The sequence below is a fragment of the Anguilla rostrata genome, chromosome 1 (assembly GCF_018555375.3).
Source record: "Anguilla rostrata isolate EN2019 chromosome 1, ASM1855537v3, whole genome shotgun sequence".
Classification (NCBI taxonomy): domain Eukaryota; kingdom Metazoa; phylum Chordata; class Actinopteri; order Anguilliformes; family Anguillidae; genus Anguilla; species Anguilla rostrata.
In genome coordinates, this window is record NC_057933.1 from 27,408 (window position 1) to 43,198 (window position 15,791).

The following is a 15,791-nucleotide window of genomic DNA, read 5'->3' on the forward strand; positions in this document are numbered from 1 at the left end:
GAAAGTAATAATGTCAAAGATTTTCATTAAAATAAATGTCTTTTAAGTCACTATCTATCGCTGCATTGGGTAACACAATGGTGATTGAGCCTATTTTTATATTAATTTAGGCTATACTATTATTATTATTATCATAATTCATGATTTAAAAACTTGGTGTCTGTGGCGACATTCCGGGGAAAAAATCACAAGCGGCGCACAGTTAGTGACGCGTTTTTCATCACCCATCAGTGGTTGGTCCGCCAGAGAGGGTAGGCGGAATTAACACAACAGGCTCGCTCTTCAACTCACTTGTGTGTGAGCGGCATACTGTTTTTTCCGCTGTCTGCTAGCGTTACAATAACAGAGAAAGGGGGGGTGGGGGGAGTTATGGAACCCTAAAAAGTTTTTGTGTAACATGAGAGGTCACATTATTTTTTGATGTTGATTTCATATTACATTTAATGACAATGTAACTTTACTAAATTACATAGCTATTTGCACAGCTAACGCTAGCTACCGGACCATGTCAAGAAAGACAACATTAGTTTAGACAACGTTGCGCACAGTATCCATCTCTCATATCAGGTAACGTTGCGTTAGCTAGCTAGCTCATGTAATAAACACAATCTAATGTCGGCTAACAATTGGAAAAATACGCTAGCTAACGCTACCGATCCGTACCGACCTCACAAACCGTCTCTCGAATGCAATGCTACCTTGTTGCAACGTTGCAGTGTAGCTAACTTAAGGCCAGTTCAGATCAATGATTCGCAACGAGACTGGGTGCAACTTGCAAAATTCCAAGACGTCTAATTGTAAACGTTCTAAAACTGCACTTGGTGATTTGACAAGGACGGTCTTTTAAAACCTCAGGGCAGGCAACGGCTCTGCTACTAGCCAGTTCACACTGCTGCAATTTTCTCTGCAACATTCTAAAACCGTTTCGCCTCGTTGCAAATCATTGATCTGAACTGGCCTTAACGTTACCGTTATTTACATTGCCATCGAGTTCATCAATATATTATAATGATCGGAATAAAGCCGGGGTATGTGGAGCAGAGCCGGGTCTGATTTCTGAAGACGTCATACAGGAGAAAACGAAATAAAAGAATACGGCAGTATGGATTAGCATTGTTATTGTTTTATTACTCTTCCTCATACCCCGCACTGGGCATGTCGAAGTGTCCTTGAGCAAGACACCTAACCCCTAACCCCTAACTGCTCTGGCGAATGAGAGGCATCAATTGTAAAGCGCTTTGGATAAAAGCGCTATATAAATGCAGTCCATTTACCATTTACCATTCATATGTTCCTTCAGCCTTTATGCCCTTTTTCATGAAATCTCCTTTGTTTTTGTTTTGTTCTTCTTGTTCTGATTGCTAATTTAACACCCAGCTCAGCTTTATTCTCGAACAGTTTAGCTAGCAAAACCAGAAACACCAGGGGTAACATTTTTCAAGGCAGTTGTTTCAAAAATACCACACAACAATCATTCACGAAAAAGACTGTTTATTGTGCACGAGATACATAATTGCAAGAGCCACAGCGAATCCCGCAAATTCTTCTCTGCAGTGTAAAGATGTTCATACCGGGCAAAAGGTGGATAAAGAACGTTTGCAGAAATTGATCATCACTAATTCTACCCCAGGTTTGCTACGGCATTTTAACCCGGCTCAGCAGTGTAAAGACATCTTGAGTTAGCCTAATGTTAGACAACGAATGAGTATGTACATAACGTTACTTTTATAACAACCGTTTTTTATTCAGTAAATAGTAGGGTAAACGTCCCTATTAAGCCCACCAAATCCGCTTTTCAGACATTTTTCATGTATACTGCCCCAATTTAAGTGAGAACATTTTAGTTATAATGAAAGTCTAATCTCTCATTTGAAGTGTCAATAATTCATTTATACCAATTTCTAATGTTTTTATTGTTTAATTTGTCAAAATATGTCAAAAGTCTGGCATGGGCTTAATGGGTACCTAACGTACCCTTTAAGCCCATGGGTGTTCCAAATAAGCCCACTTCATGATTTGTTGATAAATAAATATATATTTAAAAAATCTTAACAATACAAACTTGTTCTATTCAAATCTGTAATCTCTTAGCTCTCAATAGCTATTTTCATTTTGTCTCCACTCCTATCCTATGGCCTGTAAATGGCATTTGAAATAGGCATGACCAGCCTTTTTGCTGTGTTGTCAACACAGAAAAAGCTAAACTTACAACATGTCTTCTTTGGAATGTAGCCAAAAAACTATTTACGAACAAAATCAAAACTATAGTGGAAATTACTCTTCAATACTTCATCTTTCAATATGTGTTGTAATTTTGTCTGTATCTCTATCCTATGGTGTGCTGTTGGCATTTGAAATTGGCCAAAATTTCTGGTCCAGTCAGCTGGTTGAAAGTGCAGGTGTTTTTATGAAGATTTCTGAAGACCGATTGACTGAATGAAAAACAATTTCAAGTTCAATACTAATGTTCTAAGGATAGTAAATGAGTGAATTTCAGGATTTACAATTAAACAATAACTTTTCAAATGTTAATCACATTTAGGATAGTAGTTTGAAGACATTGTAAAAACACATTTTAAAACCATTCAGTTCATTGTGGAGTAACATTAAAACATACAGTTCATTATCAGGAGACATCAGTCACAACATATTGAAGCTCATGTATCATTAGCCTATAACTTAAACAAAATAAACAAGAAAGATGTCAACATTTCTGCAATTTCTACTTTCTCCTATACTAAACGTAGGCCTATGCTCTTTGAGGTGATTGTATCGTTTTAGTAAGGCTATCATTTGCTCCATGCTCCATCTTAGTAGTGTAACATAACAGGTTATACGGTGGTCTAAGCTTTATTTTATTTGTTTGCTTCAATCTTTAGCCCACGTTGTGGTTGTCTTTGTCTTACGCTAGCAAGTCGTTCATGGCTTTCATCTTATTTTTGTAGATTTTCAATGACCTCATGATTGCGCAAATAGAATGGTCCAGGTCCCTACAGCCCTGCTTTGCAGAGGATGAACTTGCGCTTCTATCATGCGTGGGCATGAACTGTAGTTCTTTCGTGTTTTAGTCATCTTAAACTAAAACTCATCTGAAAAGTAAAGATTAAAAAATTATTGCTAATGTTAAGAGAACACAGGCCTATCCAGAATTAATTGACCTATGCAATATCACTGATATTTAAATATGGGTATTAATTATCTGAATTATGGAGCTGATTTATCAGGTGAGATCAAAATTAGGGAGGAAAATGGTTCAAGGGTCAAAAGGGAGAAAATCCCCATTGAAACACAGTAAAGTGGGCTTAATGGGAACAGGTGGGCTTAAAGGGAACATCAGTGAATTTATGGTTAAAAGACAGAATATTTGATTCTACTCACATGACATTAAAAAACAACTATATGAAATAAATCTATATATGGTGCACTAAGGTAATATGAAAAGTATAAATTGGTCATGTAGAGAAGTAATTAGCTATACTCATTTACATCCACCTCAGACAGTGTGATTTTTTTGCTAGAGTCCCCTTTAAGCCCACCAGGTAAAAATGTTAATTAAAAAATAAATAAAGATAAACATACACATTTATTGTCTATTTAACAGTATAATAATATAAACTGCATACAAAAATATAAACTATACATGCTTATCATGCATTATGTCATCGCAATGAACCATACTATGTAGCTACTGTATTGATGCAGCATGTGGTCTGTTTGCTAGCGTGCTAAAACCCATATTTTGATTTCAAAAGACACAATATTTCTAATTCAGGTAATATTCTAACATATGTCTCATTCAAAACACTAATCACTTAAATTTTGATAACAAGTGAGTACTTTCCAAAAACAGGAGTAGAAATATACAAAAAATGTTATTTTCTGAGGGTACCAAAATCACCTAAGTTTTTTTGCAACTTCTTCTGGGATCAGCAGGCACATGCCACACATATGCTTCGATAACTCAATATGGACAAATGTGATTGACTTACAATAAAAAGTGTCATTTACGTAACAAGCAGCTTCATTCGAAAAAACATCACACAGCAAAAAATGATGATGTAGTTTTTTTAAATTTGACTCGGAAGTTGCAAGTGGGCTTATATGGTACGTGGGCTTAATAGGGACGTTTACCCTAAGTGTTCTAGTTGGCGTGCCAACTGACTGACGTCACACAGGCGACACTGGTTGGATCCGGTTGGATCTATGGAAAGTGAGGTCCAAAAACACACCTGCAATTACCGCTTCTCGCCATTGGCACCGCCATAGAGAACGAAACTGAAATCTTCGAGATTGTCACTTTAAGCCAGATCTAACATTTATACCCATAAAATAGAGATTTAAGCCAGACCTAACATTCATACCTGTAAAACAGATTTAAGTCAGACGTCATACAAAAATCCTGGATTTTGAAGACTGTACAGACTGTTCTCCATGGCAACACGGATAACTGCTGTGATATTTTCTGTGAATTAAAATTTTCTTCCAATAGCGGTGCATCAGATTCAGTGTGTCAGTGAACTTGTTGTGCAGTGTGTTCTTCTGTAGCACAGCAGTGCATGAGCTCGCCGTGCTGGGGCCTGCAGTCCTGCTGCTTCACCACTCGCCGCTCGATAGTGAGAGAAATCTCACCGGGATCGGCCTGCTCCTGCGGTGCCGTTCTGCCCGTGCTGCAGCTGCAGTGCATGGGGATTCAGCTGCAGTGCATGGAGATTCAGATGCAGTACATACAGCTGCAGGGCATGGGGATTCAGCTGCAGTGCATGGAGATTCAGATGCAGTACATACAGCTGCAGGGCATGGGGATTCAGCTGCAGTGCATGGAGATTCAGATGCAGTACATACAGCTGCAGGGCATGGGGATTCAGCTGCAGTGCATGGAGATTCAGATGCAGTACATACAGCTGCAGGGCATGGGGATTCAGCTGCAGTGCATGGGGGTACAGCTGCAGTGCATGGGGATTAAGCTGCAGTGCATGGGGATTCAGCTGCAGTGCATGGGAATTAAGCTGCAGTGCATGGGGATATGTGTGTCTGCCTGTATTGCAGTTTTGTGTTTTAAAGGAGAGGGAAGCTCAGAACGGAAAACAAAGTTAAGACCCAAGTTCTGAACAACATGTGTAGAATGCAGGAGTAAAGTCCATTCTTGATTTTGATCCCTTGGGCTTACGCCTGCTTTCACGGCAATGAATCTGTGGTGAAATGATCATGTGACCTTGGCACTAAGGTAATCCTATGGAATCACACACTTGGGAGACAAACTGAACTAAACCTTGAGCCTGTCCTGCTTGTGTGCACTTGGTGGAAGCTGGGAGTGCAAACTGTACTGGGCTGCCGAACATGGCGCATTTTTGCAGAACACTGGGCATTTCTGTGGAAAAGCAGTAACATCTCCGTTACGTCCCCTAGGTTCCCCCCGTTTGGGATGAATTCCAGGTTTGGCGTGCTGGGGGCTCGTCTGGGGAACATGGCGGAGACTAAAGACAAGATGAAGGCTGAGGTGGTCTGCACTGTGCGCTTCCTGGATGACACCTCCCACTGCTTCAGGATGAACGTGAGTTCTGTCCACCTCTCTATCTGTACATGCCCAGACCGATGGAGATACAGAGGAGAGACCAGCCAGAGAGCTGTGTGTGCTGGGGGTCCACAGGGCTTAGAGGAGAGACAAGCCAGAGAGCTGTGTGTGCTGGGGGTCCACAGGGCTTAGAGGAGAGACCAGCCAGAGAGCTGTGTGTGCTGGGGGTCCACAGGGCTTAGAGGAGAGACCAGCCAGAGAGCTGTGTGTGCTGAGGGTCCACAGGGCTTAGAGGAGAGACCAGCCAGAGAGCTGTGTTTGCTGAGGGTCCACAAGGCTTAGTGGAGAGACTAGCCAGAGAGCTGTGTTTGCTGAGGGTCCACAAGGCTTAGAGGAGAGACTAGCCAGAGAGCTGTGTGTGCTGGGGGTCCACAGGGCTTAGAGGAGAGACCAGCCAGAGAGCTGTGTTTGCTGAGGGTCCACAAGGCTTAGTGGAGAGACTAGCCAGAGAGCTGTGTTTGCTGAGGGTCCACAAGGCTTAGTGGAGAGACTAGCCAGAGAGCTGCATGTGCTGGGGGTCCACAGGGCTTATTGGGGTGTGATTCCCCTAATTTTAGATCAGTCATGTTTTAGATGGAAAGTACAACCCCCTGCACCACCTTTACCTGACTGCAGAGCATAAGCTGTTGAGGTGGGTTTAGTTTAATTTAATTTAGTTTATTTGGCAATTATTAAAATACATGTTACAGCAAGTCATGCATCCTAATATTGTCAAGGATAGCACAAAAAAGTCACCAACTTATTTCCATTGTGGCAGAGGCATCACTAGGGGGGTGCGGGGGGGTGCGGACCGCACCGGGTGACACCATCAGAGGGGGGTGACACCGAAATGATTGGCAATAAATTTTTTGTGCGGTGTTGTGTGTTACGACTGGTTGAAACAGGTAATTTCCCTGATGCAGTTTACTGCCGGTCGATTTCATTAGCAGTATTAATGTGACGAGAATCGCTTTATCGTTTGAATGCATAACCCTGGTCGGCAACATCCAACAGCAACCCCCCACCCACCCCCTAGTCAACAACATCGAGTGACACCAACGGTCGACCGCCCCGGGTGTCACCAACCTTAGTGACATGGAGGGAGGGTTCCTGCTTCACTGCATTGTGGTCCTTGGTCTCAGCACATAACATACAGTATACATAAACATTATTATCATTAGCCTACATCGTTATAAGTAAAATTAAACAAAATACAACATTGTTAATAAAATATCTTACAAAATGTACAGATCTTACATACACTAAAGCAGGAACCCTCCCTCCACTGTCAGTCTCCTGAGTTTACTCTTGAATTGAATTGAATTGATTTATTTCAAACATATAATAAGTAAGTAACGAATAATAAGAAAACAAACGCAAACAAAAAAAACGAATGACCGATAAAATGAACAGTAAACGTAAAGCATCCATAAACAAAATAAATAAATATTACATGTCCGAAAAGGAGTAGGAAGAAGTATACACTTATTATAGTATACACTCTTGGACTTTTTCTAGGAGCCATTTCCTAACGTTCACCTTGAAACTATGTAGGTTCAAGCCCTGTTTTATGGTCAAAGGCAACTCATTCCACTCCTGTGCTCTTGTGTGAGCAAATGAGCATTGCCCCATCTTTGTTCTACACCTTAGAGGATGCAGGTTTGCTATGCTAGATCTGGTTCTATGGCTGTGTGATTCCCTAACACTAGGGAAATAGTTGCTAAGATATTTGGGGGCCCTGTGATTGAATATTTTGTGCACCATGTTGAGCCTAAGCTGGGCTACTCTGGCCTCAACTGGTAGCCAGTTGAGCTCCTGAAAATGGCTCCTCCCAACATGATCACAAGGGCCTTGGCCCATCACAACCCTGATCAGGTTATTCTGTGACACCTGTAGTTTCTTCTATAATGAAACTGACAGCCCCCCAAAGCAGGCCACACTAGCATAATCAAAATGGCACGGCACTAGGCTGTTTGCTAGTCGTCTAAGGCTTTCCCTGTCAAGCAGATTGGCCTTTCTAGCCAAAAACTTGGTGCAGGTGTTTATTTTACCCAGCACCTGTAAGGCTATTCCCTCCTCCCCAAGACTGTCATCCAGCATACAGCCCAGGTACTTCACTGCTGTTACTTTTGCTGCTGTGACCTCTGTCCCTAATTCTACCTTGAGTCCAGGAGCCTTCTTTAATCTGGGCTTAGATCCGAACAAAATAGACTCGGTTTTACCTAAGTGAAGTGACAGCCTATTGTCAGACAGCCAATTGCTAACCTTAGAGAGCACCTCTCCTAGCATTCTTTGGAGCGTACTCAAATCCTTATGTGAGATGAGCAGGGCTGAATCGTCTGCAAATGAAAACCAATTACAAGAACATGCATCTCTCATATCATTTATGTACAGTAAAAATAGCAATGGTTTTTATATATCAGTATCTGCTTGCTCATGAGATTTCTTAAACTTCAGCAAGACCTCCTCCCTTTGCTTGATAGCATTTAAAATCTCTGAGCTAAGCCACCGGCTTGGTCTCTGCTTTTACCTAACTTGCTTATATGGAGCCATAGTATTCACTACCTGAAGGAAACAGTGATTAAACAGATCCCAGGCACCATAAACAGAATCATTTTCCACCACTGCAGACCAGTACATTTTGCTAAGCTGCTCGCTAAATGTCTCAACACAGTAGTTCTTGAAAGATCTGATTTTAATGATTTTATGGCTTGAAAATGTTTCTTTATGAACCTTCCTGGTACAGAATGTGATGAAGTGGTCACTGATACCATATGCAGTCACACCATATTGTGAGATATTGCATGTGGTATCAGTGATCACTTCATCACATTCTGTACCAGGAAGGTTCATAAGGGTGAAAATATTCATCAGTTTGTTGGGCTGCAAGTGTATGCAACATACAGCACCCACCCCTGTGCGATAGGGACTCTGTCCTGTGAAACGTACGTAGGAATTCCCTTCTGATCTTTAACCTGGCAGAACTGGATGTTAGATTATCTGGACCTGAGAGGATGTGATCAGTTCTTAGGATCTGCATTTCTCATTTTGATAGATGTAGCCATAGCTGTGGCTCGTCCTTCTAAAGTTTCACCATTGATTTCAGCTTATGGGAGATGTGCATGTGCTCCAACCTTTGGGCTGAAGGACATCCTGTTATACAAGTCTGACAGCAGGTCTAAGTTTTCCTGGCAAATAAATACTCACTGTGTTTAGTGAGACTGTGTGACATGTAAAAACACACTGTGTTTTGTGTGACTGTGTAAACTGTATAAGCACACTGCGGTTAGTTGGACTTTGTGAACTCCTAAAAACACAGTGATTAGTGGGACTGGGTGAACTGTAAAACACAATGTGTTTTGTGTGACTGTGTGAACTATAAAAACACTGCAGTTAGTGGGACTGTAAACTGTAAAACATAGCCTACTTTTCCTGGATCAGTCCTAGTCCCAGCCTTGGCTGTCAAACTGATCCAGGCTCAGTAAAGGCCCTTGCACAGGTGTGTAAAACATGCTATCTCTGCTGGTTGGGTTACAGAAGCAGGACCTGGGCCAGGTGCTGTTGGACATGGCGTTCAGCCACCTGGGCCTGCAGGAGAGGGAGTTCTTTAGCCTGCAGTACAGCGAGGATGCACTCAGCTCACCTGTAAGTCTCACCCTCACTGGGATAATGGGTGGAGCCTCTCCCTTAGATGGGTGACTTTAACAAAGAGTTACTGATTTGTTAACCATCTGTCAGTGAAGTAAAATTTATCATTACAGAAATTACTGTTATAAAGAGGATGTGGTTTTTACCTTAAAATAACACATTGTCTGCATTAAGTGTACCTGATCTTGGTCTGAAATGGAACCTGAAATACAAAAATTACAAAAATTCAGCAACAAAAGTAAGTTGACAAACTAAGATATTTTAAAGATTTTAAAGGTCATCGCAGTGTTGCAGTTTTATATAAATGGTCGTAGCCCACAGAATATCATGTATATATGTGACATTAAAATAATTGTTTTCTTTGATATATTTGAATTATTAAATACCGGTTTTGATTGTTGTTTTTATTTACTGTTTTATTACAGAGGTGGCTGGAACCTAGCAAACCCATCAAGAAGCAGCTAAAGGGTACGTGCTGCTGAGACAGGCAGTAAAGATGGGGACAGTAAAGATAAGGACAGTAAAGATAAGGACAGTAAAGATAGGGACAGTAAAGATGGAGACAGTAAAGATGGGCACAGTAAAGATAAGGGCAGTAAAGGTGGAGACAGTAAAGATGGGCACAGTAAAGATAGGGACAGTAAAGATGGAGACAGTAAAGATGGGCACAGTAAAGATAAGGGCAGTAAAGGTGGAGACAGTAAAGATGGGCACAGTAAAGATAAGGGCAGTAAAGGTGGAGACAGTAAAGATAGGGGCAGTAAAGATGGAGACAGTAAAGGTGGAGACAGTAAAGATGGGCACAGTAAAGATAAGGGCAGTAAAGGTGGAGACAGTAGAGATAGGGGCAGTAAAGATGGAGAAAGTAAAGATGGGCACAGTAAAGATAAGGGCAGTAAAGGTGGAGACAGTAAAGATATGGTCAGTAAAGGTGGAGACAGTAAAGATAGGCACAGTAAAGATAAGGGCAGTAAAGATGGGGGCAGTAAAGATAAGGGCAGTAAAGATAGACACAGTAAAGATAAGGGCAGTAAAGATAGGGACAGTAAAGATGGAGACAGTAAATATGGACACAGTAAAGATAAGGGCAGTAAAGGTGGAGACAGTAAAGATGGGCACAGTAAAGATAGGGACAGTAAAGATGGAGACAGTAAAGATGGGCACAGTAAAGATAAGGGCAGTAAAGGTGGAGACAGTAAAGATAGGGGCAGTAAAGATGGAGACAGTAAAGGTGGAGACAGTAAAGATGGGCACAGTAAAGATAAGGGCAGTAAAGGTGGAGACAGTAAAGATAGGGGCAGTAAAGATGGAGAAAGTAAAGGTGGAGACAGTAAAGATGGGCACAGTAAAGATAAGGGCAGTAAAGGTGGAGACAGTAAAGATATGGTTAGTAAAGGTGGAGACAGTAAAGATAGGGGCAGTAAAGATGGAGAAAGTAAAGGTGGAGACAGTAAAGATGGGCACAGTAAAGATAAGGGCAGTAAAGATGGGGGCAGTAAAGATAAGGGCAGTAAAGATAGGGACAGTAAAGATGGAGACAGTAAATATGGACACAGTAAAGATAAGGGCAGTAAAGGTGGAGACAGTAAAGATGGGCACAGTAAAGATAGGGCAGTAAAGATGGGGCAGTAAAGATAGGGCAGTAAAGATAGGGACAGTAAAGTGGAGACAGTAAAATGGCACAGTAAAGATAAGGGCAGTAAAGGTGGAGACAGTAAAGATGGGCAAGTAAAGATGGGACAGTAAAGATGGAGACAGTAAAGATGGGCAGTAAAGATAAGGGCAGTAAAGGTGGAGACAGTAAAGATGGCACAGTAAAGATAAGGGCAGTAAAGGTGGAGACAGTAAAGATAGGGGCAGTAAAGATGGAGACAGTAAAGATGGGCACAGTAAAGATAAGGGCAGTAAAGATGGGCACAGTAAAGATAAGGGCAGTAAAGATGGGGGCAGTAAAGATAGGGACAGTAAAGATGGGGACAGTAAAGATAAGGACAGTAAAGATGGAGACAGTAAAGATGGGCACAGTAAAGATAAGGGCAGTAAAGGTGGAGACAGTAAAGATGGCACAGTAAAGATAAGGGCAGTAAAGGTGGAGACAGTAAAGATAGGGACAGTAAAGATGGGGACAGTAAAGATAAGTACAGTAAAGATGGGGACAGTAAAGATAAGGGCAGTAAAGATAGACACAGTAAAGATAAGGGCAGTAAAGATGGGGACAGTAAAGATGGGGACAGTGAAAATAAGGACAGTAAAGATGGGGACTGTAGAGATGGGGACAGTAAAGATAAGGACAGTAAAGATGGGGACACAACCTGCAACCTTGGAGCTACAATCCCAGCAGTAATGCTCTGTCTGTCTGGCTTCTGTAGTAGTAATGCTCTGTCTGGCTGCTGTAACAGTAATGCTCTGTCTGGCTGTTTGTAGCAGTAATGCTCTGTCTGGCTTCTGTAGTAGTAATGCTCTGTCTGGCCGCTGTAACAGTAATGCTCTGTCTGGCTTCTGTAGTAGTAATGCTCTGTCTGGCTGCTGTAACAGTAATGCTCTGTCTGGCTGCTGTATCAGTAATGCTCTGTCTGACCACTGTAACAGTAATGCTCTGTCTGGCTGCTGTAACAGTAATGCTCTGTCTGACCACTGTAACAGTAATGCTCTGTCTGTCTGTCTGGCTGCTGTAACAGTAATGCTCTGTCTGGCTGCTGTAACAGTAATGCTCTGTCTGGCTGTTGTAACAGTAATGCTCTGTCTGGCTTCTGTGGCAGTAATGCTCTGTCTGGCTTCTGTAACAGTAATGCTCTGTCTGGCTGCTGTAGTAGTAATGCTCTGTCTGTCTGGCTGCTGTAACAGTAATGCTCTGTCTGGCTGCTGTAGTAGTAATGCTCTGTCTGGCTGCTGTAACAGTAATGCTCTGTCTGTCTGGCTTCTGTAACAGTAATGCTCTGTCTGGCTGCTGTAGTAGTAATGCTCTGTCTGGCTGCTGTAACAGTAATGCTCTGTCTGTCTGGCTTCTGTAACAGTAATGATCTGTCTGTCTGGCTTCTGTAACAGTAATGCTCTGTCTGGCTGCTGTAGTAGTAATGCTCTGTCTGTCTGGCTGCTGTAACAGTAATGCTCTGTCTGGCTGTTGTAACAGTAATGCTCTGTCTGTCTGTCTGGCTGCTGTAACAGTAATGCTCTGTCTATCTGTCTGGCTGCTGCAACAGTAATGCTCTGTCTGGCTTCTGTAGTAGTAATGCTCTGTCTGTCTGGCTGTCTGGCTGCTGCAGTAGTAATGCTCTGTCTGTCTGGCTGCTGTAACAGTAATGCTCTGTCTGGCTTCTGTAGTTGTAATGCTCTGTCTGGCTTCTGTGGCAGTAATGCTCTGTCTGGCTGCTGTAGTAGTAATGCTCTGTCTGTCTGGCTGCTGTAACAGTAATGCTCTGTCTGGCTGTTGTCTTGCAGGTATTCTTACCTCTTGCCTGAGTTTCAGAGTGAGGTTCTACATTTCTGACCCAAACTCCCTCCAGCATGAACAAACAAGGTGTGTGTTTGCTGAAGCAGTGGTGTATGTGTGTGTGTGTGTGTGTCTGTGCATTTGAGGGAGAAAGTGACTGTGTGTGTGTGTGTGTGTGTGTGTGACAGAGACTGTGCTTTGATGCTGATTTTGCTCATAAAATGTCTGCTTAACTGTTTATTTGTGTTTTAAGCGCAGGCAACTTGGTGCTTTAATAAAGTTAGCTACATATAGTATGATATCCAGTTCTGTGGTTTTTATAAATTTTCCTGTTTATTTTTATAAATGACATAAAGATTTTTTATCTTGCTTTCGGTTTTCAAGTTATAATTCTGTATAAAATATTCACTATTATCAGAAATCACAATCAGTGAAAATTTACATTTTATTCAGTTGAATATTGTAAAAGAAGTGGAATCCACATCAAAGTGAATATAGCAAATCAAATGTCCTATCACTCAATAAAACAGAAGAAATAAAAGCAAAGTTCTTCAACCACAACATTAAGTTCAAATAAATTGCTTAAACTACTCTGATGTTTAGCGGGACTAGAGTTGCCTCAGTAATCAGCACCTGCATTACTAACTGTATGTAGATGTATATGTATAGGTCCCTGGCATTAACCTTCACAGTGTGTATAGACGTAGATTTATGTGTATAGATACCTGCCATTAGCCTTTACAGTGTATTTGGGGAAGCACCATTCCATGACCCTAAATATCCTGTTTCTGCTTTCTTTCAGGCACTTGTATTTTTTACAGATCAGAAATGACATCCGAGAGGGACGGTAAGCTCCTGAGTGAAGCTTGTTTTTAATGGTAGAATATAATCATTCTGAATGACGCAAGCAAGCAAACTTTAAGTCTAAATAAAAGTTTTATTTGGAATCTCAAAGCGCAAGTAAATTATGAAGTTCAGGTGCCAGTTCTTGTTTATGAGTAAGGTATGCTTTCCCTTCTACTGTTTATCAGTAAGAACAGAATACACTGCAACCGTGGCCATATTGGTCCTGAGGAAGATGCTCAGGCACTTTCTCTCAGTATTATAGCAGGTAATGGAGGTAATCATAGGATTGCATGGGTATGATTTTACAAACATTTAAATAAAACCTGCTTTTACACAAAATGAAAAATGAAACGACACCTTTAAATGTACATGTAAATAAATGTACAATTACATTTATGTCTGTCTGTCTGTAGGTTAGGCTGTCCCCTCAGCTCAGCGGTGGTTCTGGCATCTTATGCAGTTCAGGGTAAGACACTGAGAGAACGTCTGTTCTGGTCCTGCATACTGCATTGCTATGGACGCTGGGCTCAGATGGAGTTTAAAACCCAATGTTCATTGTTAAGGGGTTATTCTCACTTAGCGCCTCTGGTAAAAAATCTGACTTAAGGGATTTAGTCACTGTGTAGTTGTTATTACCATTGTTATGGGCATAAGCACCTCAGCTTTATAAACAGCATGTGTGATGTCGCTAATTTTCGATCAGACATTGCACTGTGTGATGTGACTAATTCTATTGATGTGTGTGGGCGTGTGCCTGTTTGCATGTGTGTATTTGCATTTGTGTGCATGTGCATGTGTGCCTGTGTGTGTGTGTGTTTGTGTGTGTGCATGTGTGTGCGTGTGTGTGCCTTTGTGTGTGCATGTGCGTGCGTGTGTGTGTGCGTGCGTGTGTGTGTGTGCGTGTCTGTATGTGCGCGCGTGTGTGCATGCATGTGTGTGTGTGTATGTGCATGTCTGTGCATGCGCATGTGCATGCATGTGTGCACGTGCGTGTGCGTGCATGCGTGCGTGTGCGCGCGCGTGTGTGTGTTCATGTCCGTGTGTGCGCACGTGTGTATGTGTGTGCATGTGCGTGTGCGTGCGCGTGTGTGTGCGCGTGCGTGTGCATGCATGTGCGTGTGTGTGTGTGTGTGTGTGTGCAGCTGAACTGGGGGACCACTCTCCCTCAGATCACAGTGAAGGGTACCTCTCGTCCTCCCACTTCCTCCCTCAGCAGGACGCTGACTTCCTGGCCAAAGTGGAGTCCCTGCACCCGCAGCACAGGTAGCAAAACAGAATGCTTGTGTACCGTAATAATAAGCTCGGGTTATCTAACCCTAACCATTGCAGGTGTGCCAAGGTACCATGTTGGGACAATGCTGTAAGTAATGCACATGAGATCATCAACAAATGCAATGTGCTAGTCAACAACTCACTGAGGAATTGTGGGAACGCAGAATTCTACTGCTAGCTTTTTCTAGTTTTCAACTAGAGAACTGGCCTCTACCCCTAAGCTAATTATGCCCTGAAGTAGGCAGTGCGGAGAGACAGGAAGTACCAGGCTTTCCTCATGCATAGAGTGGATCATCACTGATGTGCTTAAACAGCTGAATTACTAACCCAACAGCAGAAAGCTGGCTTTGCTGTCTGCCTGATCAACCATATCAGGAAAATACAGGCAGATGAGGGGACCTAGTGTTTGTTTGGCAGGGTGTCACTGTGTTTATGGGTTAGTGTTTGGGGGGGGGGGGGGGTCAATGGAAGGGTTGTCATTAGCCGCGTTTCCACCGCAGGAACTATACCCCGGAACTAGGAACCTTTTGAGGAACTCAGTGCGTTTCCACCGCAGGAACTAGGGTCTAAATTTAGTTCTGGGGGCTTTGTTTTACCCCCCAAAACGTTCCTGCTCGGGGGGTAGTACTTTCCGAAAGTACAGGAACCTTTTGGGTGGAGCTTGCAGCGCTGAACATTTCTGATTGGTCGAGTACTCGCAGCATTTGTGTTGTATTTATTTTCCGCCATTACCCGCCATGTTTGAAAATATGCAGCGGCAAACCAATTTATTTTCATAACTTCAAATCAAACTTGTATGTAATGCGGCGCAGTAGCCTAGTTTGGGTTATAGCCTGCCAACGTCTTGGAATTATAACGTGTGCTCTTCTGTTCTTTTCTTGCTTTAGTATTCGTTTTATAAAATGCTAAGCATTCGTGCTGGGACAGCATATTACGTAGGCTACCAAAACATTCAAACGGATTAATTCGGTTGCTGAATATTTTCTTCCGGATTTTCTTTGTTAGCCCGTTGTAATTGACTCAAAAAGTTTGATACAGTTATGT

General features: G+C 42.3%; 1 protein-coding gene and 1 long non-coding RNA gene across 5 annotated transcripts in view; one reads left to right on the top strand and one right to left on the bottom strand.

Moving 5' to 3' along the window:
• Positions 1–15,791, top strand: part of ptpn3 (protein tyrosine phosphatase non-receptor type 3) — a 55,864-nt gene that overhangs the window by 8,831 nt on the left and 31,242 nt on the right. For 3 of the 4 annotated variants that reach the window (XM_064325351.1, XM_064325433.1, XM_064325267.1), the window contains exons 2-8: positions 5,407–5,551; positions 9,089–9,196; positions 9,625–9,667; positions 12,638–12,716; positions 13,432–13,476; positions 13,889–13,941; positions 14,618–14,738. In XM_064325351.1, the coding sequence (XP_064181421.1) occupies positions 5,423–5,551; positions 9,089–9,196; positions 9,625–9,667; positions 12,638–12,716; positions 13,432–13,476; positions 13,889–13,941; positions 14,618–14,738 (578 nt within the window). In that variant the 5' untranslated portion in view covers positions 5,407–5,422. Of the gene's footprint in view, positions 1–5,406; positions 5,552–9,088; positions 9,197–9,624; positions 9,668–12,637; positions 12,717–13,431; positions 13,477–13,888; positions 13,942–14,617; positions 14,739–15,791 lie in introns of those variants that run through there. The other variant, XM_064325516.1, reaches the window with a different exon arrangement.
• LOC135250243 (uncharacterized) lies at positions 1,720–4,420 on the bottom strand. Its single transcript, XR_010328888.1, has 2 exons — positions 4,159–4,420; positions 1,720–1,770 (listed from the first exon to the last, which is right to left on the bottom strand). It is a non-coding gene; the product is annotated as an uncharacterized LOC135250243 (long non-coding RNA).